Source organism: Phascolarctos cinereus, unplaced genomic scaffold (genome assembly GCF_003287225.1).
Source record: "Phascolarctos cinereus isolate Bilbo 61053 unplaced genomic scaffold, phaCin_HiC Scaffold_3;HRSCAF=262, whole genome shotgun sequence".
Lineage (NCBI taxonomy): Eukaryota > Metazoa > Chordata > Mammalia > Diprotodontia > Phascolarctidae > Phascolarctos > Phascolarctos cinereus.
Genome location: NW_027555736.1, coordinates 248,386,245 through 248,412,168, shown reverse-complemented (window position 1 = coordinate 248,412,168; position 25,924 = coordinate 248,386,245). Strand labels below are relative to the sequence as shown.

At 36.1% G+C, this 25,924-nt stretch overlaps 1 protein-coding gene across 2 annotated transcripts in view; it reads right to left on the bottom strand.

The window, feature by feature from the left end:
• The window catches only part of PALS1 (protein associated with LIN7 1, MAGUK p55 family member), a 115,189-nt gene that overhangs the window by 37,638 nt on the left and 51,627 nt on the right, over positions 1 to 25,924 (bottom strand). For both annotated transcript variants that reach the window (XM_021004732.2, XM_021004734.2), the window contains exons 3-7: positions 6,909 to 7,117; positions 5,770 to 5,847; positions 3,374 to 3,520; positions 1,680 to 1,841; positions 767 to 844 (exon numbers count right to left, since the gene is read on the bottom strand). In XM_021004732.2, coding sequence (XP_020860391.1) covers positions 767 to 844; positions 1,680 to 1,841; positions 3,374 to 3,520; positions 5,770 to 5,847; positions 6,909 to 7,117 — 674 coding nt within the window. The remainder of the gene's footprint in view (positions 1 to 766; positions 845 to 1,679; positions 1,842 to 3,373; positions 3,521 to 5,769; positions 5,848 to 6,908; positions 7,118 to 25,924) is intronic.

The following is a 25,924-nucleotide window of genomic DNA, read 5'->3' as shown; positions in this document are numbered from 1 at the left end:
CAAATACAGTATATCACCTATGAATCTGTTTCCATACAACAATTCAATACGCTGAAGTTTATCACTTTCCAGAACATTAATGGAGTTAACGGAGGCAGCTAGATGGCTCAGTGGATAGAGCTGAGCCTAGAGTCAGGAAGATCTGAATTCAAATCTAGCCTTAGACACTTACTTACCTGTATGAGCCTTGGCAAGTCACTTAGCCTCTGTTGCACCTTAATCAACCGGGGAAGAAAATGGCAAACTACTCTAGTATCTTTGCCAAGAAAACCCCATGGACAATACAGTTCACGGGGTTATGAAGAATTGGACAGGACTGAACAACAGAGCAATGAAATGGATGGTTTGAACATTAAGTACAACTGATGAAGAGCTGGAGACTTTATAAAAGCTGAATGTTTTGTTATGTATAAAGATGGTTAAGGTTTGTCATTAGTTTGCTGTTAAAAATAATAACTACTTGATGGGAAAAAAAATTCAATGATAATTAGTAACATCGGCAAAAATTTTTTCTTTCAAAATAGCTCTAACAGTAAATTAGAAAAAGCTTAGAGTATATTGTTTTTGAACATAGCTAATTAAATTTTGAGAAATAATTTTCAACTATATATATCATTATCCCTTTTGTTGAAACCCATACTTTTTAGTTTTTTTAAAATTTCATTTCTGAGTGAGAAATGCTTAGATACATTTCTCTAATATTACTAGGTAAACAATGGTAGGAGGAAAGGCAATTGAAGACTTAATAAACATACAGATCACTTACTACTGTTTCTTTGGCAGGAGGGGGCTTGTTCTGCTGGCTAGGAATCAGCACAAATGTGAGTGTGCCATGCATATCAGACTGTAAAGAAAAAAACAAAGTTTAGATATCAAAGCATACAAAATTTTCTTACAAAACCTATTCAATAAGCACACCATCAGCTAAAGGCTTATGCTGAGACCATGTTAGTTGTATACTATGCCAAGTTCTATACAGAGTTTGGCGCATTATCTTAAGTCAAATGTACACATGATTATAAATTTCAGAGGAACACGAGCCCACTGTCCCCTCCCCACAAACTACATAACAGTCTGAGGTTGAATTTAATGAAAGGCTGTTCTAAATCATTATCACTGTTCCTGTATGATAATGTGGTAGTATTCAGAGCTGGTGAAAATACTGTAATGAAATTAATGAGAAATAGCACTATTATTGTTTTCAGACACAAATGAGAAATAGGTAGGAGGAGAAGGGGTACTGACTCTTTAATTTCATTGGCGAAGAACTCCCAGGTGAGGAAACTCCTTATACCAGAGATGCAAGCCAGCAAATCTCTATAATTTAAAGAATTGAGAGCTTGAGTGACTTGCTTTAGGTTACAAAATCTGACATAATGTCGAGGTCACCCAGACTTCAAGCCAGGTCTTCCTGGCTTCAACCCTAACCCTAATATAGCCTTCTAAATAGTACACCTCACATACAATAGATTTTTAAAAAATATCCAGCTAAAACAAAGCAGTATTAGCAGGCTACCTGTCTCCAACAATAAAATCAATATGTACAATATAAAGTCTAGGAGCACTTAGTATTCTTCATAATGATATCAAAATTATTAATTTTATTTTGGATTCCCAACAAACACAAAGATAAGTGAATCCTTTATATCAGTGTGAATCATTTAAATAAGTCAACTTACCAGCAAGTCAAAAACCTCATTGACATCCTTTCCCCTAATTTCAATGCCATTAATCTCCAGAACTTCATCTCCTTCATGTAACAGTCCACTTTTTTCTGCAGCTCCTCCTTTTACTATCCGACTAATGATGACAGAATCCATTTCATTACGAACTGTAGCACCCTATATAATCCCAAAATATAACTTGTATGAATCCAGTAATGTTATATATATATATATACACACACACACACACACACACACACACACATCTTCAGTTTTAAATTCCTTTTTCATCTCTACAATTCTGTAATTCTATGAATCTGTTTACTCCAATAAAACAGGATAGTTCAAAAATTAGAAATCAGATTAGACAAAAGTTCACTTGAGAATATAAAAGAACTAAAACGAGTAACTATGAGAGTTGACAATATATTCTGTTTATGAAATTTATCAACATTTTCAAGAGAATTCTGATGTTAAACGGATTTTTTAAGTTTGGAAAAATGAAATATATGTAAAAGTAAGTGACGATCAAAAGAAAAGTTGTTTGGAACTGTTTTTATAATGTAAATTCTATTTTCACAGTTAAGTCTAGATTTTGGAAGAATTAATGAATTAAGTATGAGGAAATACAAAATCACTCCTGAATTATCAATATGTGTATAAGATGAACAATATATCTTTCAGTGGTTAAATACTTAAAAGATAAAGGCGCTGGCAGCTATTTATTACATCCAATGCTGGTTTAAAATTTAACTTTACTACATAAATTAATCATTCTAAATAAAACAAGCACAAAACAGGAAATTAAAATATTGTATGAAATATATAACTTCTACGTGCCATAGCTCTAACCAGAAAAAAGGATAATTATACAAAGCTAAAAATTGTGAAATTATTTCTCCCACCACAGGAATTTTCCATTTCAAAACAATGATATGTAATCTCTTCCAGTTTCATTTTTGTAGACAGAAAAAGAAAAGAGATGGAGTGAGGTTATCTCACTTTGTTGCAGACATCTGAGTCTGTCTCAAATAAATAAATGACAAAGAGAAGATAAGGCATTAGGGCATTCACAGAAACACAATAAAACAGAATCACAAAATGTTACATAGTACATTAAGAACATCTCTTCCAAAGAAAATTTCAAACAGAAATGACAAAAACATACTGTTTTACAGAAATACTTTAGCTAGGAAAGAAGCATAAAACTACCTATCCTTTTCCTTGTCCATCAATCACATTATCAAGCAATACCTGTCATATCACAGTTATATTTCTTACTTTATGAGTGTAAGATATACGTGTGTGTGTGTGTGTGCGCGCATGAGACACTTCGAAAAGACTATCATCAAAACATAGTGGAGGAAATACAAAAATGTACATAGTACAGTATTATGGTAATACACCTATAAAATTAGCTAGAAGAAAAAACTGCAAACCAAAGTCTCTACCAATCATCACAGGATCATAAATTTAGTGCAGAAGGGGACCTTAAAAGCCATCTAGTCCAATCCCCTTTTTTTTAGGGGAGGAAACAGTGACCTCAGAGGTGTCACACAGGTAGTAAGTGCTAGAGGCTGAATATGAATCTGGGATAATTTTTTTTAAAAAGTGCCTAATGAGGTCAGAACCGTAAAACTCAGACTACTACTTTTCCCATCCTTGAAATTAAAACTATATATGCAGTAGAACAGTAAAGGAATACTTACCAATGGAATATCTCGAGCTTTTTCAATACGAACTATTTTTACAGTCTCTCCTCCATACTGGCCAATGCTCTCATAAACTCTCTCATCTGTGATGGACTCTGGCTGCATTTCCTGCTCAGCAACCTTATCATGGGCCAATAAGAGTGCCTGTGGGGTTTTGAGAAAGATTTATTTATTTCTATGTAGCAGTTTTCTAACTTAATGCTACACATAATGCAGAAACTCCTAGGTCTCTTAAAAAAATCGTTACAGTGATTTGTTCTGGTCAACAGTTTCTGACTTTTTTCTCCAAATTTTTCTATATGCAGTGCTTTAGCTTAAATGCTCATATACCTGTGTTATATGTCATGAAGTGTTTCACCTGTGCAAACTATTGGTAAACTGAATTTTCATGTGTTGACCATATTTTCTTAAAGTTCAATTAAAAAGGTTTAACTCTAACCCTAAGAATAATAAAGAACTCACAAAAAACTGAAAATATAACCATAAGAAAAATAAAACTAAAGGAATTTTAAATTTCCTTTTTAAAAGGGAAAACCTTTGTTTAAGAATATCAATAGCCTCCCCCAGATCTGATTTCAGGTGGGACAAGACCTCCTTTCTTTCTTGTTAAACTTGTCAAATTTCACTTAAATGCTTGCAATCATATATCTGTGTTATATGTCATGAAGTGTTTCACCGGTGCGAAATCGTGTATGACATCACTGAGAAACTGTGTTATGTTGCCCCTGAAAAATAAATAGCATCTCGTTATATCTAGCTTTTGTCTGGAAAAAAGCTATGAGCTCCCTAATGGGTCAGGTTATCACCACTGGCAATGAGAAACAGTCTTTGAATATCACTGTCTAGGCATGGAATCCTGTGTAAAACTATACACACACACACACACACACACACACACACACACACACACACACACACACACATATATTTTTACCTTCCACTCAATCATGAAGTATAATATTATCACCTGTAATGATAACACAACAGGCCAACCTATGCCAGCACATGGAGATCCATCTCCGAATAGAAAATTACACTGCTATGGGGCAGTAGATAGAGCACTGGGCCATGGAGTCAGGAGGACCTGAGTTCAAATCTGGCCTCAGACACATGACACTTAGCTGTGTGACTCTGGGCAAGTCACTTAAACCCAATTACCTCACAAAAAAAAAAATGCAGTGCCCATCAGAGGAAGCTGTGAAGCCTGGTCATCAAAGAAATAGTCATCTCCAGAGGTGGAGTTTAACTCTGCCAAAATCACCGTGGAGTGCCTGACACAAGATGGACTGGTTTTCTAGTTCCATGACCAAAGACTCTGTACAAATGAGAATTTTTCTAGCATAGATGTCATTGAGCAATCACTCACCATCACTACAACCATGCCAGAAGACTGGGAAACACAGCACTCCTTCCTTGAAGCCCCATCCTAGTCCCCACTACCACCAATAAAAAGCACTGCTTAGGGGGGAAAGCAATACCATACTGCACAAGTATGCTTTGAGATATAGATGACAGGAGACACAGAGAGATTACAGTCCTAGACACCTGCACAGAGAAAATCAAGATAACTGCCCCACTTGAGCTTAAATCTGGACTGGAGGCTCCATCTTTCACAAAATGTGGATCAACAACATGGGTCCTCCACTATACATAGCAAATACTTCTAAACGGATTTTTGTTGTTGTTGTTGATTACTTGTTTTTTCCAAGGGTATGATATGATAATTGCCCCCAAATAAGATGAATTTGGCATGGCTGTTTTCTTTCTGGTGTGTGACTCAGGTTTTAAAAACTGAACTGGTGAAGGTGAGGAACAGTCTAAGTAGGCTGGAGGCAAATATCTCCAAAATTCTACAGTGTATCTTCAGGATTCTGATTGTATATTTGAATTTTAAAAAAAAAAGGTACTGCAGAAATTGCATGGAGTTACCTGTCTCTGCCTTGCTCTACAAAAAGAAATCGACTTTAAAATTAGTGGCAGAAGCTGGGAAGGTCATAATAGTATTACACATATGTAAATTACTTACTTTTTTTTTTAATTGTATCTTCTGCCTTAATATGTGGGACTTTTGTTTGGTTGGGGTTTTGGTTAGAACCATACCAGCACCTTCCCTTCTCTACCTGCTCACTCACTGCCTACCCCTCTTGCCAACATACATGTTTACAATCCACCTAAGGAATTCAATGAGATTGGTTGCAGCGTGTGGATGAGATAAGGAGCTCTGAATGTATAAGGGCTTAAGCAAAGTTCAAATAAAAGTGCATACATTACAGAAAAATTAATTGAGTGGTTTTCACTTCATAAATACATAAAGGCAAGGCATATGTTGTATAAAAGCTAAATGGTAATAAGATATGTTTGATTCACCAATAGAATATTTTTCTAGTTTCTACCTGAATATGAGGAGCATTTAGCAAAGCGTTTAACTCCTGTCCTTCCTTCTGATGGCTTGGTTTCAAAACTGCTTGTACCTACAAAAGAAAAAGAGAACCGTTCAATCTTTCTAGACTGCAGTACACACCTATCAAGCAATACTTAAAGAGGCTAGTGATAGAAGGTAGTAAATATAAAAAAGGTGAAATGCTATTACTGCTGCTGCTGCTGCTACAACAACAAAAACAAAAGATCCAGGAAAGACAGCAAGCAGAAACAAGGCTTATACTGAGGCTTCAATCTCATCACTGTGGCAAAAACTAAGCTAGTTTAACAGCAACATTCCTCACAAAATACAATAGATCATAAGACATATTCCTGAATGAAATCCTCCTCGTGTAAGCTCTCATTACTAAGATGATTGAATATGGATTGGTTATCATTTTTTACATCTGTAAAATCATGGGATGGAGATGGCTCAATTGCAAAAAGCTTTTTAGTTCTAAAATCTTATGATTCTAAAATATGCCACCTAAGTAGTATGTAGAGAGCCAAGAGGGCTAGATTTGAGCTCAAACTTGATTCCAGCTCTTTTACATAACAGGAAGTTCTTTGTGCCTATTTCCTCATCTACAAAACAAGGGGGTTGGACCCCCCTCTCCATGTCCTCCTCAGGTCCCTTCCAACTCTAAAGCTATGACTCTACAGTGATCTTAGGATAGGCAGAGGTAAATATAGACACCAGACACTAGCATCTAGCAGCCAGAAGAACAGAACTTAAATGATCAGGAGTGAATTTGACAAAATTAATTTTTTTTTCCTTGTATTTTAAAGGCTGGGTCATTTTATCTGACTCAACCTTTAAAATACAAGAAAAAAATTAATTTTATCTCTACAGTACCTAATATTAGTATTAACAAGATTATTATAGACTTGTAAGGCAGGTTTTATAGATGATTAAACAAATGGCAATAAATTTTTTTATATAACATAGCATGGAAAATTTAACCTTTCAAAAAATAACCACATTCAACTTTCCATAATAGAAGCTTTTATTATTGTTAATATGTAATTGTTTTAATATTACACACCTGAAAATGCTGGTCCCAGAAGGAAAATAAGGCTATCAGAATGTCAACAAGGCATACAGAATACATACCTCCTGTGCAAGGTCTTGTGCATTGGAGATAAGAGGAAATGGAGGGCTGGCTTTATTCATATGCACTGTGACAGCATTGTGTATCTTAAATGCATTCTGGAAATCAGTGTTTTGTACAAGTTGTAAAAGCAGAGCAATGTCATCCTGGCTCTGGGAATCTACCAAAGTATGTTGAATATGCTTGAGTGAAGAGAACAGGTCTTCCACTTCTGGCAGGGGGGAAAAGTTATTCAATATTAATCATTTAACTTGTATTTGCAAAATATGTTCTTTCAAGGTATTCTACTTCAGCAGGCAGAATATTGGAATTAGTAATAGTATTCTAAAATTTTTTATTATTTGATAAGAGTAGCATTATCATCATTGGGAATACAAGGATTCTAGGAATGTAAATTTTCCAGATAACAGTTCCTTTCTTTTGAATTGCTTATATTGGTTACTTTTGATTCTTACATGAAGATTTAAACTAAAACTTCTATGCTTTTCTTGAACACAGTACACTGAACATATTTTCAAATCTTGATTATTCAGGGTCATAATTATAAATATTAAATACTGAACTGTGCATAGCACAGCTGATGCATTCAAATGTTACTGAGACATAATGAGGTGTTCAAGAGTTCGAAGAGGCACTAAGTGCCTCTGTATAAGTTTATTTTCATGGGATTATGTTACTGGATGGGGGGGGCGGCAAAAGGGAGAGGCAATTAGGGTTAAGTGATTTGCCTAGGGTCACACAGCTGGGTTTGAACTCAGGTCCTCCTGACTCTAAGACCAGTGCTATAACCATTGTGCCACCTAGTTGCTCCGATTATGTTAGTTTTTAAAGTTTTTCTTCCATCTAGACGCCAAAAAATGTCACTTGCTGCTGGAAATGTTACATAAAGATAAATTTCAGTTGAATAAAGACTATAGTTTTTATATCTAACACATCTCAGGTGCCTAGGCAATTAATGTACTTGATAAAGATTTCTACCTTCTCCTGAGTTTAGCTGAATAATGTCATTAAAGAGAACCTTGAGAAATGAGAAAGGGTAGTAACTGCCAGGGGAAAAGCTTGCTGATCTCCAGGTAAATCAGTTATCTCTCTATCAAAGGAACAGAGAGTTAGGGGCTTCTGTCAGATAATAAAGAAAAACTTTGGTGAGTAACTAGTTAGTTAAGTGACTTGTGAAGGTCAGAAGCAAAAAGAATGCAAGAGAATAATGTAAAAACAAGAGACTAATTTATACCTCTACAATATTGTACAGAAAAACAACTGTGAAAGACTTGAGAATTCAGATTACAGAAATAACCAATCATAACACTAGACAATAATCATGTTTTAAACCTCTTGGCAGAGAGATAAGAAGACTAGAATGGGGCCAATTTTCAGACATAATTAGTGTGCGGCTGGGAGTAGTGATAGTGATGCCAAAAGGAATGCTATTAAAAATGCATGAAGGTGTAGAAGGAAGTTCATAAAGGAACACAGAAGAACAAGAATGCATTGGAAATACACTAGCTAGGTGGCAAAGTGGATAGAGCACTAGACCTGGCATCAGAAGACTGATTTCAGCCACTTCCTAGATATGTGACCAGGAACAAATCATTTAACTTCAATTATTCAATTTTCATTAAATGTCTACTATGTGTCAGGAACTCTGCTAAGCCCTAGGGATACAAAAAGATGCAAAAGACAGTCCCTGCCCTCAAGCAACTTAAAATTTAAAGAGGTGAGATAACATTCAAACAAAAATATATAAAGCAAACTATATACAGGTAGGAAATAATTAATTGACAGAAAGCACTAGAATTTAGAGGTGCTTAGAAAGGTTTCTTGTACAAGATGAGGTTTTAACCGGAAGTTAAAGGAAGCCAGGGAAGCAGATGGGGAAGAAGAGGCAGAGAAAATGCCTACTTGGACTCAAGTCACACAATAGCCAGAGAGCCAGTGTATGTAGTGGGGACTAAAGTATAAGAAGACTGAAAAGGGGCTAGCCTAAGAAGGGTTTTGAAAGCCAAACAGAGCGTTCTGTATTTAATCTCTGAGGCAAAAGGGAGCCACTACATTTTACTGAGTAGGAGAATAACATGGTTGCACCTGTGCTTCAGAAAAAGCACTCTGATGAATGAATGGAGGATGGATTGTAACTTGAGGCAGGCAGATTTCACCAGCAGATGTTGCAAAAATAGTCCAGATATGAGGTGAAGAAGGTCTGCACAAGAGTGGTGATAAAGTCAGAGGACAGAAGAAGTCATACTTGAGAGATGTTATAGAGGTAAAATCGACAAGCCTTGGTAACAGCTTAAGAGATAGTGAGGAGTCATAGACAATGTCTGTGCTTTTAGTTTAAGGAACTAGGAGGATAGTGCTGCCCTCTACAGGTAATAGAGAAGGTAGAACAGGGCAAAGGGTTTTGGGGGAAAGACAATGAGTTTTATTTTGGAAATATCGAGCTTAAGACGTCTACCGGACATCTAATTTGAGATATCTGAAAAGTAGTTGGGAATGGAAGATAGGAGGTCAGCTGAGAGGTTGGGGCAAGAAAGGTAGATTTGAGAATCATCTGCATAGAAATGGTAATTAAATACATGGGAGTTGATGGGGATCATCAAGTAAAGTAGTGTTGACAGAGAAGAAAAGAAGGTCAAGGACAGAATCTGTAGGATACCTATGGTCAGAAGGTGTGATATGGAAGAGGATCTAGCAAACTGGTCAGATTAAGTAGAAGTAGAGCCAGGAGAAAGGCTTGCCCTAAAAACCTAGAGAGAAGAGAATATCAAGGAAGAGGGGATGATTAACAGTGTAAAAGGCTACAGAAAGGTCAAGGAGAATGTGGACTGAGAAAAGGCCATTGGATTTGGCAACTAAGAGATCATTACTAACTTTGGAGAAGGCAGTTTCTGTGGAAATGTCAGAAGGAAGATTATAAAGAGAAAAGAATGGGAGGAGAGAGGGCTGGAGACACCTATTGCAGATGGCCTTCTCAAGGAGTTTAGTCTCAATAGGCAGAAGAGATATGGGACAATAGACAGAAGGAGTGGAAGGATCAAGGGAGGGTTTCTTCAGTTATAGCCTTTAGGGAATGAGCCAGCAGACCCAGGGAGAGGTTGTAAATAAGTGACAGAATGGGGATCAGAAAAGGGGCTATCTGGAGATGGAATGGATTGGGACTGATTGAACAGTTAAGAGGGTTGGCTTTGGGAAGGAGTTACTTCATCATGTGAGAAGGGGGTAAGGGAGAAGCAGTGTCAGAAGGCATCTGATAGGAGAAAAAGGAGAGAAGAAGGGGCTCATAGTAAATGGTCTCTTTTTCCCCCTGTAAAATATGAGGCAAAGATCTCAAATGAGAAGGTGAGGGGACCTGGAGAAATCTGAAGAGAGATGAAAAGGTTTGGAAGAACTGTTGTGGGGAGTAGCTGTGGTGAGTTGATAAGGGAGGAATAGTACGACTGCATAGCAGCAGTGAGGGCCCAGTTAAGGTTGTGTAATATCAATCTGTACTAGACCTAGTCAGAATGGCTGTGTGATTTTTCTCCCCACATCAATAGAAGCAAAGATGGAGAATGGAGGGAGTGATCCAAGGTTGAGGTTTGGCAAGGGGTAATCTGCAATATGATTAAGGGGTGAATAAAGATGCAAGAGAGGAGAACATTATAGAGTTGTGATGGTTTACCAAGGGGTCAAGACGGGGAAAAGAGGAGAGACTGGCTAGAAAAGGGTAGATCACCTAGGGAGAATTGAGTGACACTGTGACTGCAGGTCACAGTGAAAGCAAAAAGCAGGGTTTTGTAAGGGAAGGCAGAGGCAAAGAAGGAAAGTCAATAGCTTATTTTCAGATAAGCTGATTTTGGAACTCTTGAATATGAACCTATTACATTTGTGGGAGGAGGTAAGGCAATGTATGACCATCTTTTTGTGTTGCTGAGGTGGGTTAAAGGAAGTAGTTCATGGGGAGTAAATGGGGTGAGGAACTGAGTAGTATGGGTATTTAACAGAGAGTCAATATATATGTTGGAATCTAGAATGACGGAAGGAGACTCAGGAAGAAACGAAAAACTGGGAGTCACATACTCAAGCCATGTACCCAACTCACTGAAGAAGGAAGAAGAGTGACCCATCAGATTATAGAAACAGTTTCCAGGATTCTGACTGAAATGCATGAATAAAAGGAAGACAAGCCTCAGTTTCAAATCTCCTGTAGCCTGTTTCCCTACATAAAACAGAGCTAATAATAGTACTTACCTCTCAAGGGTTGTTGTGGGGATCAAATGAAATACTATAAATACCATTACCAGTAATATCATTACTGTCACCATTATTGCTGTTGTTATTAATATCATGTTAAAATGAATGCACATATTTTAAAAATGAGGACATATAATAAATTGTTTCAAATGCAATTTGTTTTATTATTTTCTTTTTAGTTCATGTTTGTTGATGTTTGTCAAGTTTATAATTTAAAAAAGAATATTTTAAAAATTCATTTTATCTTTGTTGATGTTTGTCAAGTTTATAATTTAAAAAAGAATATTTTAAAAATTCATTTTATCTAATTTATAAGGATCTGCATATCTAACATCCAAGTAATGTGTCACAGAGTACATGCAGCTTAGCTAGGCTTAGGAAAAAGAAACCGGAAAATATTATTTCCTCTGAGGCAAGTGCTGTGCTTTTTTCTCAGTAAGTCTGAACAGTACACCAATTCAAATACCCTATGAGTTGGGAACTCAGTAGTTTGACAAACTTTAAAAGTCTGATTTAAATGGAAAAACAGACAATTGTGAGATCAATTCCATGGGCTGCATTCAAAAAATCAATTTAGTTGAGAAAGGTTCCAGAAAACCTTCTTAGGAGGAATAGATAGCTGCCCAAAATATTTTTATTCTTCCTGCTTAGATAAGTTTCCATTTAAAATGTAAAATGAGTAAGCAAAACAAATTACTAGATGCTTCAAAGAACTTACAGTGTTTATTATACATATGCAGCTTGATCAAGAAGATATACGGATCAATAATACACACAGAATGCCTGATGGAACAAATTCTGATAAAGTTAATCGCAGGATGAACACAGTACAAAGAACAATAAAAATAATGTCTTCATTATTACATTAAAGATGAGAAAAATCTCAGGAAATAAAGTCAAGGACAAGAAAATATGATTTTATCATTCACGTCAAAATATTACTGATTTCTGATCAAGAAAATGTGTCTATTATATCTTTTTTGGTCCCTTTAAAAATATGAACCTCTCCTTGAAAAAATAAAAAAAAATTACACTGTAAAAAAAATTAGAAGGAAAAGAGATTACATACCTTTCACAGCTATTGGTATGGAATGTATTCTTAACCAAACAAAGGACAGAAGTAATTACAAGGAAAAAAGATAACTTTGATTACACAAAACTGAAAAGCTTTTCTACAGACAGAATTATGAACTTAGGATAAAAGTCAAATAAAAAATATCAAATTTCTATAAGTTAGGTATCCAAGACATATTAAAAAATGCACATATATGAACATATGACTAATATCTATTCCTAAACAGATAAGTAGTCAAAGGATATGAACAGTTCTCAAAAGACATGCAAAGTATTCAAAACTACATGAAAGAATGCTCCAAATCACAATAATGAGAAATGCAAATCAAAACAACTCTAAAGTTTCACTTTATGTCCCACAAACGGTCCAAGATGACAAAAAAAAATGGTGGGATGATAAGTACACTCACACATTGATAGTGGAGCTTTGAAATGGTATAACAATTTTGAAAAGCAAACTGGAATTATGCAAGTAAAGGGATTAAAGTGTCCATATCCTCAAACACTCCATTATTGTGCTTATATTCCAAGGAAGCCTTTAATAAGAAAGCCCCATATACACCAAAATATTTATAGCAGCACTTACAATACCAAAGAACTGGAAACAAAGCAGATCCCCCTCAACTGGGGAATGGTTAAACAAACTGTGGTATATGAATGTGATGGAATACAACTGCTGTAAGAAATAATGAATGTGTAGAGCAGCTAGGTGGTGCAGTGAATAGAGCTCTGGCCTTGGAGTCAGGAGGACCTGAGTTCCAATCCAGTCTCAGACACTTAATACTTACTAACTGTATGACCCTGGGCAGGTCACTGAACCCTCACTTAAAAAATAATAATAATGAATGTGAAGAATATAGCAAAGCTTAAAAAAAGCTACATGAACCCATGCTTAAGGAAGTAAGCACAGTGAAGAAAAGAATAAGAATATACACAATGACTACAACAATGTAAACAGAATAATTCCACACCAAACAAGTATTAAGTACTCTGCCAACAATGCAGATGGGAATATATCCATATCCACGCACTCTCATTCTGTTTAACTAATGTCCACATGCTCTTGTAAATTAGTAGTATCTTCCCCCTCCATGACTAAAATGGGGGATGGGGCAGTGAACGTTTCAATTATAGAGGATATTATAAATGTACGACGGATTGTAAATGAATAAGGCCATAAAAGCCATTAATTCACTCATTTTACAACTGAGCAAACTGAGACCCAAAGAAATCATACAGTGGCAGAGGCAACACCCGAATTCAGGTCCTCCAACTCCAAATTCAAAGCTCTTTCTTCTGAATATACATGAAGTATCATTGATGACCTTTTTTTTTTTAATTAATTTTTAGTTTTCAACATTCACTTCCACAAGCTTTTGAGTTCCAAATTCCCCCCCCCACACTACCCAAGACAGCATGCAATCTGATATAGGCTCTCTATATACATCCCTATTAAACATATTTTCACATTAGTCATGTTGTAAAGAAGAATTAGAACAAATAGGAGGAACCACAAGAAAGAAGAAATAAAAGAAAAAGGAGAAGAAAAAAAGAGCAAATAGTATGCTTCCATCTGCATTCAGACTCCATAGTTCTTTCTCTGGATGTGGAAACATCATGAGAGTGAACGTTCTCCTGGTTCAGCTCACTTCACTCAGCATCAGTCCATACAAGTCTTTCCAGGTTTTTCTGAAGTCTGCCTGTTCATCATTTCTTATAGGACAATAGTATTCCATTACATTCACATACCACAACTTGTTCAGCCATTCCCCAATTGATGGGCATCCCCTCAATTTCCAATTCTTTGCCACCACAGAAAGAGTTGCTATATTTTTGTACATGTGGGTCCTTTTCCCATTTGTATGATCTCTTTGGTATAGAGCCCTAGAAGTGGTATTGCTGGCAACAACCTTCTCTTAATTGCCCTCTGCAAAAATTCTTAACTAAAATAAAATAGTAAATACAAATGTAAGCAGAACATACTGATTAGAGTCAGGCAGACCACCATTCAAGATCCACATCTGACACATACTGGCTGTGTGATTCTAGGCAAGCCCTTTAACCTGCTCCAGATAACTCTGTAATACTCTTAAGTTGTAGAGCAAATGCAAACCCCACACTAACAGAGGGAGTTTCTACCCTCTATTTGAGAAGTAAATTTTTCCCTATGTCAATGAAAAGAGAGATTTGGCAAAAATCAAAATAAAGCAGGAACATTTAGTCTCAAAAACACATTCATGATTTCTGAAATAAAACAAAAATTTAGGCAATCCTAGATTGAATGTTGTCTTTTTTTAAAATTTCAAATGACCTAATTGGGTAATGGTATTTTTTAATTGTCAAAAAGGTATGAAAGTTATCAAAGAGCTAGGACATAGACATTATTGCTAAATAATATGCTTCACAGGGAAATGTCATAGCCACAATTACTAAGCATTTACTAAGTGCCAAGCACTATGGTGGCAGGGCACTAGGGTTACAAAGGAAAAAGCCCCTACATTCCTGGAACTTACCTTCTATGAGAATAGAAAACACAAATGCATGTAAATATTTACAAATTAAATAAAAAATGTTTTAGCCTCAGGCTGATCCAGCATTACAGTTTCTAGATTTGAACAAAAAGAGGAATCAGCAGTCCATCTAACTATTAACAAGAAAGAGGTCTACTAGCAACAACACAGAAAGCATGAAAATTCAGAGAGGATACACTACTGATTCATTTCTAAGTAGATTCTCCTGCCTGTAATGGTGTGTACCTCGTTAGAAGAATTTATTAAACCTGAGTGAGGAGGCCCACATCCTCTTGTGCTAAGATTTTGCATTCAAGGAATCAATAAGTTAATAAACCAATGGTTCAAGCCTTAGTCTTCAAGATCAATTACGTCTCAAGGACAATTTTATTACTTTTTAGAGGAAAAAAATAGCCTAGCCTAGCCTAGGTGGCAGGGGCCTTAAAAAATGAAGTTCCTACCACAACTCAAATCATCACCATGATCATATTTATTCTTAAGGTTTGCAATCCATTTCACAAGTATCTCATTTTATCCTCATAGCAACCCAAGAGAGAGAGAAGTATTCACAGGCATGACTCTCTAAAAGGAGAAGGGGGAGGGTGAAAGGATATTGTAAGAACTGTAGGTAATGTGAAAACAATAGATAGCAATAATAATTTTTGGAAAAATTCAAAACCAATTTCCAATCTTCTTCCAGGTTTAACAATTTGCAAATATATTCCCAGGTGAAGCATACTAATTTTGACATTAGACCCAACATCAATATGCCTAATTACTTCTAACAAAAATAAAATTCAGGCTGAAATAATGAGTAGTAGCAATGAAAGATTTATGACTCATATTAATTAACACTAGTTATCTTTGGCTGTGCCAGCATTATTAAATTCTACAGTTCAGAAATACTGGTAGAAGCTATCAAAGATTTATGATCTCATGTTAATAAGTAACACTGGTTGTGTTAGAATAATTTAATCCTATAACATACAGACTAAATAAAGGTTTTAAAAATAATAATTTTTTTTTGCACAAACAAAACCAATGCAGCCAAATTTAGAAGAAAAACAGTAAACTGGGGAAAGAACTTTACAGCAAGTTCGATAAAAGACTCATTTCTCAAATACACAGAACAATAAACCAAATTTATAAAAATTAAGAGCCATTCCTCAGTTGATACATGGTCAAAGCACATGAACATGCAGTTTTCAGAAGAAAAAATAAAAGCTATCAATAGTCACATAAAAAATGTTCTAAATCTACAGATTAGAGAAATGCAAATTAAAACAACTGAGATGACACATCACACTATCAGTTAGAAATGGAAATGGCACACAAACAAAACCAATGCGACTGAGATTAGAAGGAAAGCAGAAAACTGAGAAACGATCTTTACAGCCAGTGTCTCTGATAAAGGCCTCATTCCTCAAATACACAGAGAAAAGAGCCAAATTTATAAGTCATTCCCCAACTGATAAATGGTCAAAGGATATGAACAAAGCAGTTTTCAGATGAAGAAATCAAAGCTACCTACAGGCATATGAACAAGTGCTCTAAATAACATTTTTTCCCTAAATCACTTTTGATTAGAGAAATGCAAATTAAAACAACTCTGAAGTACCACCTCACACCTATCAGATTGGCTAATATGACACAAATGGAAAATGAATGTTGGGGAAGATGTGGGAAAATTTGGACACTAATGCGTTGTTGGCGGAGTTGTGAACTGATCTAACCATTCTGGAGAGCAATCTGAAACTATGTCCAAAGGGCAACCAAACTGTGCCTACTCTTTGATCCAGCAATATCACTACTAGGTCTATATCCCAAAGAGATCATAAAAAAGGGAAAAGGACCTACATGTGCAAAAATATTTATAGCAGCCCTTTTTATGACAGCAAAATATTGGAAATTGAGGGGATGCCCACCAATTGGAGAATGGCTGAACAAACTTGGGTATGTGAATATAATGGAATAAAAAATGGTAAGCAGGCAGATTTCAAAAAACCCAGAAAGACCTGCACGAACTAATGCAAAGTGAAATGAGCAGAAACAGGAAAACATCATACACAGTATCCACAGCATTGTATGATAATCAACTATGAATGACTTCACTCTTATGAGCCACACAACCAAGGCAAGTACAAAGGACTCAGGAGGGAAGTGCTATCCACACCCAGAGAGAGAACTGATGGACTCTGAATGCAGATCAAAGCACACTTTTTTGCACTATTTTTTTCAAAGTTTTTTTCCCCCTTATGATCTGTTTCTTCTTATATAACCTACATCATACTGCCTACCATTTTAGGAATGGGGGGGAGGGAGGGAGAAAAATTTGGAACTCAAAATCTTGTAAAAATGAATGCTAAAAATTGTCTTGACATGTAAGTGGGAAAAAATAAAATACTATTAAAAAAGAAATGGAAATGACAGATGACAGAAAAGGAAAATGACAAATGCTGGAGGGGATGTGGTAAAAATGTGACACTAATGCATTGCTGGCAGAGTTGTGAACTAGTCCAACCATTCTGGAGAATAATGTGGAACTATGCCCAAAGAGCAATAAAACTGCACACCCACTGACCCAACAATACCACAACTAGGTCTATATCTGAAAGAGATCAAAGAAAAGGGAAAAGGACCTATGTGTATAAAAGTAATCATAGCAGCTTTTTTGTGCTGGAAAAGAACTGAGAACTGAAGGGATGCCCATCAATTGGGGAATGGCTAAATAAGTTTAGTGTTATGATTGTGATTGAATACTACTGTACTGTATGAGCAGGGTGGTTTCAGAAACTTTCAGAAACTGAGATCTATATGATCTCACACAAAGTGAAGTGAGCAGAACTAGGAAAACACTGTACATAGTAACAGCAATATTTTAAGGATGATCAACTCTGATCAGGACGTTGATATCAGACAATTCTGAAGGACCTTTGATGAAAAAAAGCTACCACCTCCAGAGAGAGAAGTGATGAACTCAGAATGCAGTCTCAAGCATACATCTGTTTACTCTATTTTTGTTTGTTTAATTTTGTTTTACAACATGGTTAATATGGAAATATGTTCTGCCTAACTTCACACACGCCTATATCTACACACACACACACACACACACACACACACACACACACACACACACACGTATAAAATCTTTATCAAACTGCTTGACTTCTCAAGAAGCGGGGAAGGAGAGAATTTGGAATTCAAAAAAAATTTTAAATGACTTAAAAAATTTTTACATGTAATTGGGAAATGCTTAACAAAATAATTTTTTAAAAAAGAAAAAAAATTTTGTTTCTTAAACCATTTAAGATCAAATTTATCGGTGCTAGGTAAAATTACAGCAACATTCACTGAATACCACATCCTACATGACTAGGCAATAATATGAAAAATACATACTGAGGAAAAAGTTAAATTATATGGAGGAATATTTAACATGTAGACCATACCTGAGACTGAAATTCATTTAAAATACACCCTGTACTTTTTTTTCCTCCTTTTATTTTAAAGCCCTTTTTTCCTTTCTTCTTGGTGTTCTTTTTTGTCTACTGCTTTCCTTTGTACCAATGATATTCTTCTTTGCACTCTTTAGATTCTAGACTCTAAACAAAATAAGAAGCCTTCCTTATTCTTCCAAAATTAACAGAAGTGAGTCATGTCTTATATTAACCCATAAAGGTATGCTCAGATAGTGACCAACCCATGACATTTATTTTAAATATTATTTTTATGGGTTTTAATGTCAAATCAATCATCTATCTTGCTTTTCCTGTGTCAAAGATGCTTGTTTCTGTAGCTCATTCTGTACCATTTCAACTCCCAAATCATTTCTGTAGTCATCTAACATAGTAAATAATGGCATAATTCTAACTTATAACTTATATTTTAAATAACACAGATGATGTGTCAATACAGTAAGGTTTGGAACTGAATGGCTCTCAAAAACATTTAGTTAACAAAATTTTGGAAGACTAAAACAAACACATGAAGCCCAATTCTCCTCACACTAATATTTCTTATTTATAAAGTCCTGACTATATTTTAAATAGAAAATCCCTTTTTAAAATGTTCTATTCTTATAGTTATTTCCCCTATATTGAACATTCGTAATTCATAAATGTTTTTCTTAACCATTACTCAACCCAATTAACACACAAAAAAATTAAGTTATATGTCTACTTACAACAGGTGAGGTTTGTCTTTTGGAAACTGAAGGCTCCCTCTCAATCAAATAGTTCCCTCCATCCTGCTCTCATTTATAAGATTCTGGCTGTTTCACTGCTAAGTACTACCAGGAATGCAATGTGTGTATTAATCAACACTACATTGGACTGCAGGGGAGTGTCTCTGCTAAAATTTAATGTAGTAGCCAGTTATAAAGAGGGCGGAAAAGAGTAACTTCTAGGAAAAGCTGTAACACTTCATTTTCCTATAAAAACTTAAAACAGTATACATCAAAATTAGAGGAAATACAGCTGACAATAATAAATTTCAGAAACAACTTACAGTGAAGATTTGTATTGAATAGGTTCCATAAGTTCCTTATATGCCATTTCCAAAAAACAAACCAAAAAACCCCCAAAATACACAAATATCTTTTACTAAATTTAAATTGTTTTCAAACTAAGCAAGAAAAGTATTCTAATTCCTTCAAGGATCACTCTGAAGACCTTTTTTACAACATGGGAAATAAAACTAGACTACAGACAGATAAGGAGAGAGTTAAATGAAGGAGATCTAATGTTTTATCTCCACAAAAGAATGATCCTTAGGATTCCACAAAAGTTTTATAGAATATAAAAAAATAGAATATAGAATATACCAAGTTAGAAAAAAGAAAGTATTCAACAGAACTGTATTCTAATTTTCTGTACGAAGGGGAAACTCTAATACTTCATTAGATAGATTTGGGCTAATCATTATATTTCTCTTTATTTAAAGCTTTCACCTGTTTGTACATAGGCAAAGTTTTTTGAGGACAAACATAAAGCTATTTAAAGAGGGAGCCCAGAGCGGCCGTTTCATCATTTCCTGACTGCTCTCTGGGACTTCACCACTGTCTCCAGAATTTATACTCCTGCTAGATCATATCAACTCTGAAACTTGTACCTCCTTCAGTTCCCTCTCCCCTGGGGCTCCTTCCCAATTGGAGAAGGTGAAGGGTGGACGGCAGAGAGTCTTTCCCAGATTTTCCATGTAAGGAGGGGCCTACCTCATTATCACGCCCCAGTGCTTGTGTGGAACCTCATTTCATTTTCCAGCTTCCTTTTATGTGTTGTCTTTCCCCATTAGATTGTGAACTCTTTGTGAGCAGGAACTATATTTTGCCTTTTTGTCTCCAGCACATAGCACAAAGTAGGCACTTAATATTTACTGACTGACTGCACGGAGGTAAAAAGGAAATGTCTATTTACATTAAGCACAAAGCAATTTAAATAAAAACATGCAAGAGAATTAAAGCAGCGCTAGATTGATTACAATTTAAAACTTTTTCAAAGGTGTTCTAAAAAAGTCAAAGTTAAGCATTATAAATCATTTCAGGAAAAGGAGAAAAAAATCAGGAATACAGGAGTTTTTGTTTTTTGGATTTTTTTTAAACCAACAAATGACAAAGACAGTATGAAAGTTTTACATATATAATTCATTTATAAATAAAGTTGTATTTTATCCCACTTTTTCTTATAAAAACATTTAAACTTTATCATTCACTCTCACAACTACAAACAGTTATGCTATCTCATTTGTAATTTGTGAAGAAACCTAGGGACATCTGTAATTTATAACAGTAACCAGTTCATCTCTATGAGTGATTAAATTCCCAGAAACAAAATGCTCCACTTAAGTAACCTAGTTTTACATTGAGCACACATAAATGTATAGGAAAATAGTAGATACATGTATAGGAAAATGATATATATCCTTAAAAGGGCAACTGCTAGACATGTTATATATTACAAATGTGACAACATTTGTTTTCAGGTGAACTATTTTTGAGTTGGAAAATGCAAAATCATAAACTTACAGCTAACCTCAGAGACCATCTTTTCCAAACCCTATTTCTTTCTTCCTTTTTTTTTTATAGGCAATTGGGGTTAAGTGACTTGCCCAGGGTCACACAGCTAGTTATTGACAAGTATTTGGTCTGAGGATGGATTTAAACTCAGGTCTCCTGACTTCAGGGCCAGTGCTCTATCCACTGCGCCACCTAGCCACCCCCACCAAACCCCATTTCTACACACGATGAATATTCAAATAAATAATTTTGTTCTTTGATCAAAGGCATTTAAACCATTAGGACTATTTACTCTTAAAGTATTAAAATACATTAAAATGGATTAAAATTTTAATTGTACATAAATATTATACTGGTGTACATGGCATTGCTTTTTTCCTATTTGTGATTTTTATAAAAAATAAGACATAAAAACAGACTAAAAATGGTGGAATAAGCAGGAGCAGAACAGCAGGACAGGAGTAACTATCCCCAAGTTTCTGATATGAAGGGGAAAAAAAAATCACACAAAAAGACATCTAGAAGGATGCCTCCAGGATTAAGTCAGGAAAGCCCTATCATGGAGCTCAGCTCACAGTAACCTTTCAACATGCAGAACAGGGGCAATCCAAGGTAACCTCAAGACAATAGCTGTATACTAACCCCCCAACTACCCAAGGAAGCCACACCCAGGAGTGGGACCCAAGGAAGTCTCTCAGTAGACCAGGTCAAGCTGGGGAAACCCTGGGACTTGTGTTGATCTGACCTGACTTGGTTACCACAAAGTTTAGACTTGGAAAACAAGGTAGCCAATCATAGCCTACTTATTTCAGATTAAGTCCCTAGGTGATACCCCATATACTACACAAAAAGAAATGTTGAAACTAATAGTTGAATGTAGAATGAAATGAGCAGAACCAAAAAAACAATTTATACAACATTTTAAAGAAAAATAATTTTAATTTAAAAAAACTTAAGAACTCTAATCAATGCAATGAAGAAGCATCCTAACAGAGCAGTAATGGACTCAAAAGCAGGAAATACAAATTTTTAGACAACTACGAGTATGTTTCAATGGTTTCATTTCATTTTTTAATAGGGTGAAAGGTGGGAATTGAGGGCTGCAGGGGGCTAGTGAGAATGCTGTTTCAAAAAATGAAGGTCAATAAATAATTTAAAATAAAATGAAATAGAAGAAAACAAAGTTCAAAATAAAAGAGACAAGGAAGATATCTTTGAAAGTAACAGGCTGAAATGATTTTTATACCTTTAAAAAAATCAAGTGATACATAACAGAAATTTACAAGTTCATATACAATTGTATTTTTCCGGTTTATTGTCTATATGGAAATGTTCACTTTTTTTGTGTTAACTGCAATTTTTTTTTTAATTTAAAAAACCTTAGACATTAAGAATAACATAAATTACACAGATGAAGGAAATCATTACGAACAGTCTCTGAGCCAAACACTTTGCTAAATGCAAACACAAGCAAACAAGACAGTCCCTATCCTCAAAGAAGGTATGTCCTAATGGAGGAAAGCAACACATAAAAGGGTTGTGTAACACAGGGAATTGGTAGGGGTTACACTAACCTTGGAAAGTATGGCAATAGCTTAGAGATGGTATGATGGAATGGTTAGAGCAAGATAACGTGAACTCTCACTTATCAGAGACAGGAGACCCAAGGACAGAGTTCAAAGACTGACTGGACAAGTGATCAGGAAAAAGACAAAAGAAAAAACATTCAAATTTTACAAGACTATTCTATATCCCCTAGAAGACATAAGAGTGAATGAAAGTGTTGGGGTTTTTTTAGTTTCATTTTTTATAAATTTTTATTTAGTATTTTATTTTTCCCCAGTTACATGGAAAAACAATTTTAACATTCATCTTTAAAACTCTGAGTTCCAAATTCTCTCCGTTCCTCCCTCACCACCCACCATCATCGAGAAGGCAAGCAATTGGATATGGGTGATACGTGTGTAGTATACATGCAAAACACTTCCATAATAGTCATGTTTTGAAAGATTAACTATATTACCCTCCATCCTATTCCTGTTCCATTTATTCTATTCTCTCCTTTGGCCCTGTCTTTCCTCAAGTGTTGGCTTCTGATTACCCCCTTCCCCAATGTGCCCTCCCTTCTATCATCCCCCCTCTCTTAACCCCTTCCCCCCTATTTTCCTGTAGGTGAAGATAGATTTCCATACCCAATTAAGCATGTATGTTATTCCCTCCTTGAGCCAAATCTGATGAGAGTAAGATTCACTCATTCCTTCTCACCTCTCCCTCTTCCCTTCCACTGTAAAAGCTTTTTCTTGCCTCTTTTATGTGAGATAATTAACCCCGTTCTACATCTCCCTTTCTCCACCTAATACAATTCTCTCACCCAAAAGGTAAACAGTTCAACTTTAATGAGTCCCTTATGATTTCTCTTTCCTGTTTTTTCCATACTTCTCTACTTGAAAGTCAAATTTTCTATTCAGCTCTGGTCTTTTCATCAAGAATGCTCGAAAGTCCTCTATTTCACTGAATATCCATTTTTTCCCCTGAAGGATTATACTCAGTTTTGCTGGGTAGATGATTCTTGGTTTTAATCCTAGCTACTCTGACCTCTAGAATATCATATTCCAAGCCTTCTGATCCCTTCATGTAGAAGCTACTAAATCTTGTGTTATCCTGATTATGTTTCTACAAGTACTCGAATTGTTTATTTCTGTCTGCTTACAATATTTTCTCCTTGACCTGGGAACTCCGGAGTTTGGCTACAGCATTCCTAGGAGTTTTCCTTTGGTGATCTCTTTCAGGATGTGACTGGTGGATTCTTTCAATTTCTATTTTATCCTCTGGTTTGAGAATATCAGAGCAGTTTTCCTTGATGATTTCTTGAAAGATGATGTCTAGGCTCTTTTTTTGATCATGGCTTTCAGATAGTCCAATAATTTTAAAATTATCTCCCTGGATCTATTTTCCGGGTCAGTTGTTTTTCCAATGAGATATTTCACATTATCTTCTGTTTCTTCATTCTTTTGGTTTTGTTTTATAATTTGTTGACTTCTCATAGAGTCATTAGCTCCCATTTGCTCCATTCTAATTTTTAAGAAATTATTTTCTTCAGTGAGCTTTTGGACCTCCTTTTCCATTTGGCCAATTCTGCTTTTTAAGGCATTCTTCTCCTCATTGGCTTTTTGGACCTCTTCTGCCATTTGGGTTAGTCTATTTTTTAAGGTGTTATTTTCTTCACTATTTTTTTTAGCAAGCTATTGACATTTTTCATGATTTTCTTGCATCACTCTCATTTCTCTTCCCAATTTTTCCTCTACTTCTCTTACTTGATTTTCAAATCCTTTTTGAGCTCTTCTATGGCCTGAGACTAATTCATATTTTTCTTGGAGGCTTTGGATATAAGAGTTTTGACTCTGCCTTCTGAGTGTGTGTTCTGATCTTCCTTATCACTAAAATAAGTTTCTATAAATAGAACTTTTTCCATTGTTTGCTCATTTCCCCAGCCTATTACTTGACTTTTTAACTCTTTGTTAAGGTAGGGCTCTGCTTCCAGTGTGAAGGGCAAACTGTTGCAAGCTTCAGGGGTTTTGTGCAGCCGTGTTCAGAGATACTTCCAGGGACCTATAAGTTTTTGGTTCTTCCAAGGTGGTGTGATCTAAGGAGAGGTGTTTACTCCTTTCCTGACCTGTGATCTGCTCTGTGAGCCACCACAAGCATTCTTTTCTGCCTTGGAACTGTGAGGAAGATTCCCTCTACTGCCCTTGATCTGTGAGGAGGGTCCCCTCTCTACTGCTGCCGCAAGCTCTGCTATGCTAGGAGCATCTCCTTGCCCTAGGACTGCCACTCAGATCCAAGTACAGACAAAGCAACAGAGTCCTGCCTCAGTGCTAGCAAAGAGACCCCTATAATGAGACCTTTTGACCAGTTGTTTGATCCCCTTACCATCTACGGACTGAGAGCTCCAGAAGCAGCCACCGCTGCTGGTGATTTAGTCACTCCAAAGCCTACTCCGGGTTTGCTGGGGTTGGGGCTATGTTGGTCCCTGGACTACGCTCCCCTCTCACCTAGGTCTGACAGACCTTTCCTGTTTACTTTCTAAGTTGTCTTTGGCATTTGTAGGCTGAGAAGGCTGGAAATCACCACGGCTGCTAGTGATTCAGTCCCAAGGCCTGCTCCGGGTTTGCTGAGGCCCATTCTGGCCCTGGCACAGCCTGAGCACAGACTGTGCTGCTCTATTAGCCTGGTGTAACAGATCTTTACAGTCGACATTCCAGGTTGTCTTGGGCTGGAAATCTGTTTCACTCTTTTTATGGGTTCTGCTGCTCTAGAATTTGTCTAGAGTCATTTTTAAAGGTATTTGGAGGGGTCTGGGGGAGACCTCAAGTGAGTCCCTGCCTTTACTCTGCCATCTTGGCTGCACCCCTAGAATAAATAGTGTTGTTCTGAAGAGCAAAGGAGTTCAGGATGCAGCCCAGGGTGACCTAACCTGATAATTTGAACTTAACTATGCATGAAAAGAGATGGATGTTCAATAATAAAGGCTGAAACATTTTTATAAAGAAAACCAGAAATGAAGAGATTGTTTGCTTCTTGAACAACAGTAATGAAGGAGGAATGAATGCACCTGCTTTAAGACAGCAACAGGAATAGAGTAACAGCAGAGAGAACAGTGAGAAATTTTTTTTCTAATTGCACACAAGTGGATACAAATGAAGGTGGAAATCTGGTATATGTAACAGTAAAAAGATTAGCATGGGGCATTATGAACAGAAGCCAGTGTTACTCTGCCTGAAGGTGAATTTTAAGTGTTGGACAACAATACAACATGAAAGAGTGTACGAAACAGGTAGGAACGGACATAAGGGGGACAGAGGAAAGTAATGTGACAGGGTCAAATAAAGGTATGACCCCTGTACTGTCAGAAAGATAAAGAGTTTATAATGGAATGAGTAATGAGGAAAGGGAAGGGAAGCTTTACTTTGGTGGTGGGAGGGGGTTCTACTACTCCTATGGGTGAAGAGAGATGATCTGTGAAGGAGGTGGGGACCTTGCACTGAGTATGGCCTGGGAGACTTGGTGCTTTTAAAAACCTGAGGGGAGAGGGACTGAAATTCCTAAAGTCAAATGACACCTGAAGGAGTTGGAGAATGAGACAGAATGGACCCTGCGAGATTTGAAGGCAAATGGGTAAAAAAAG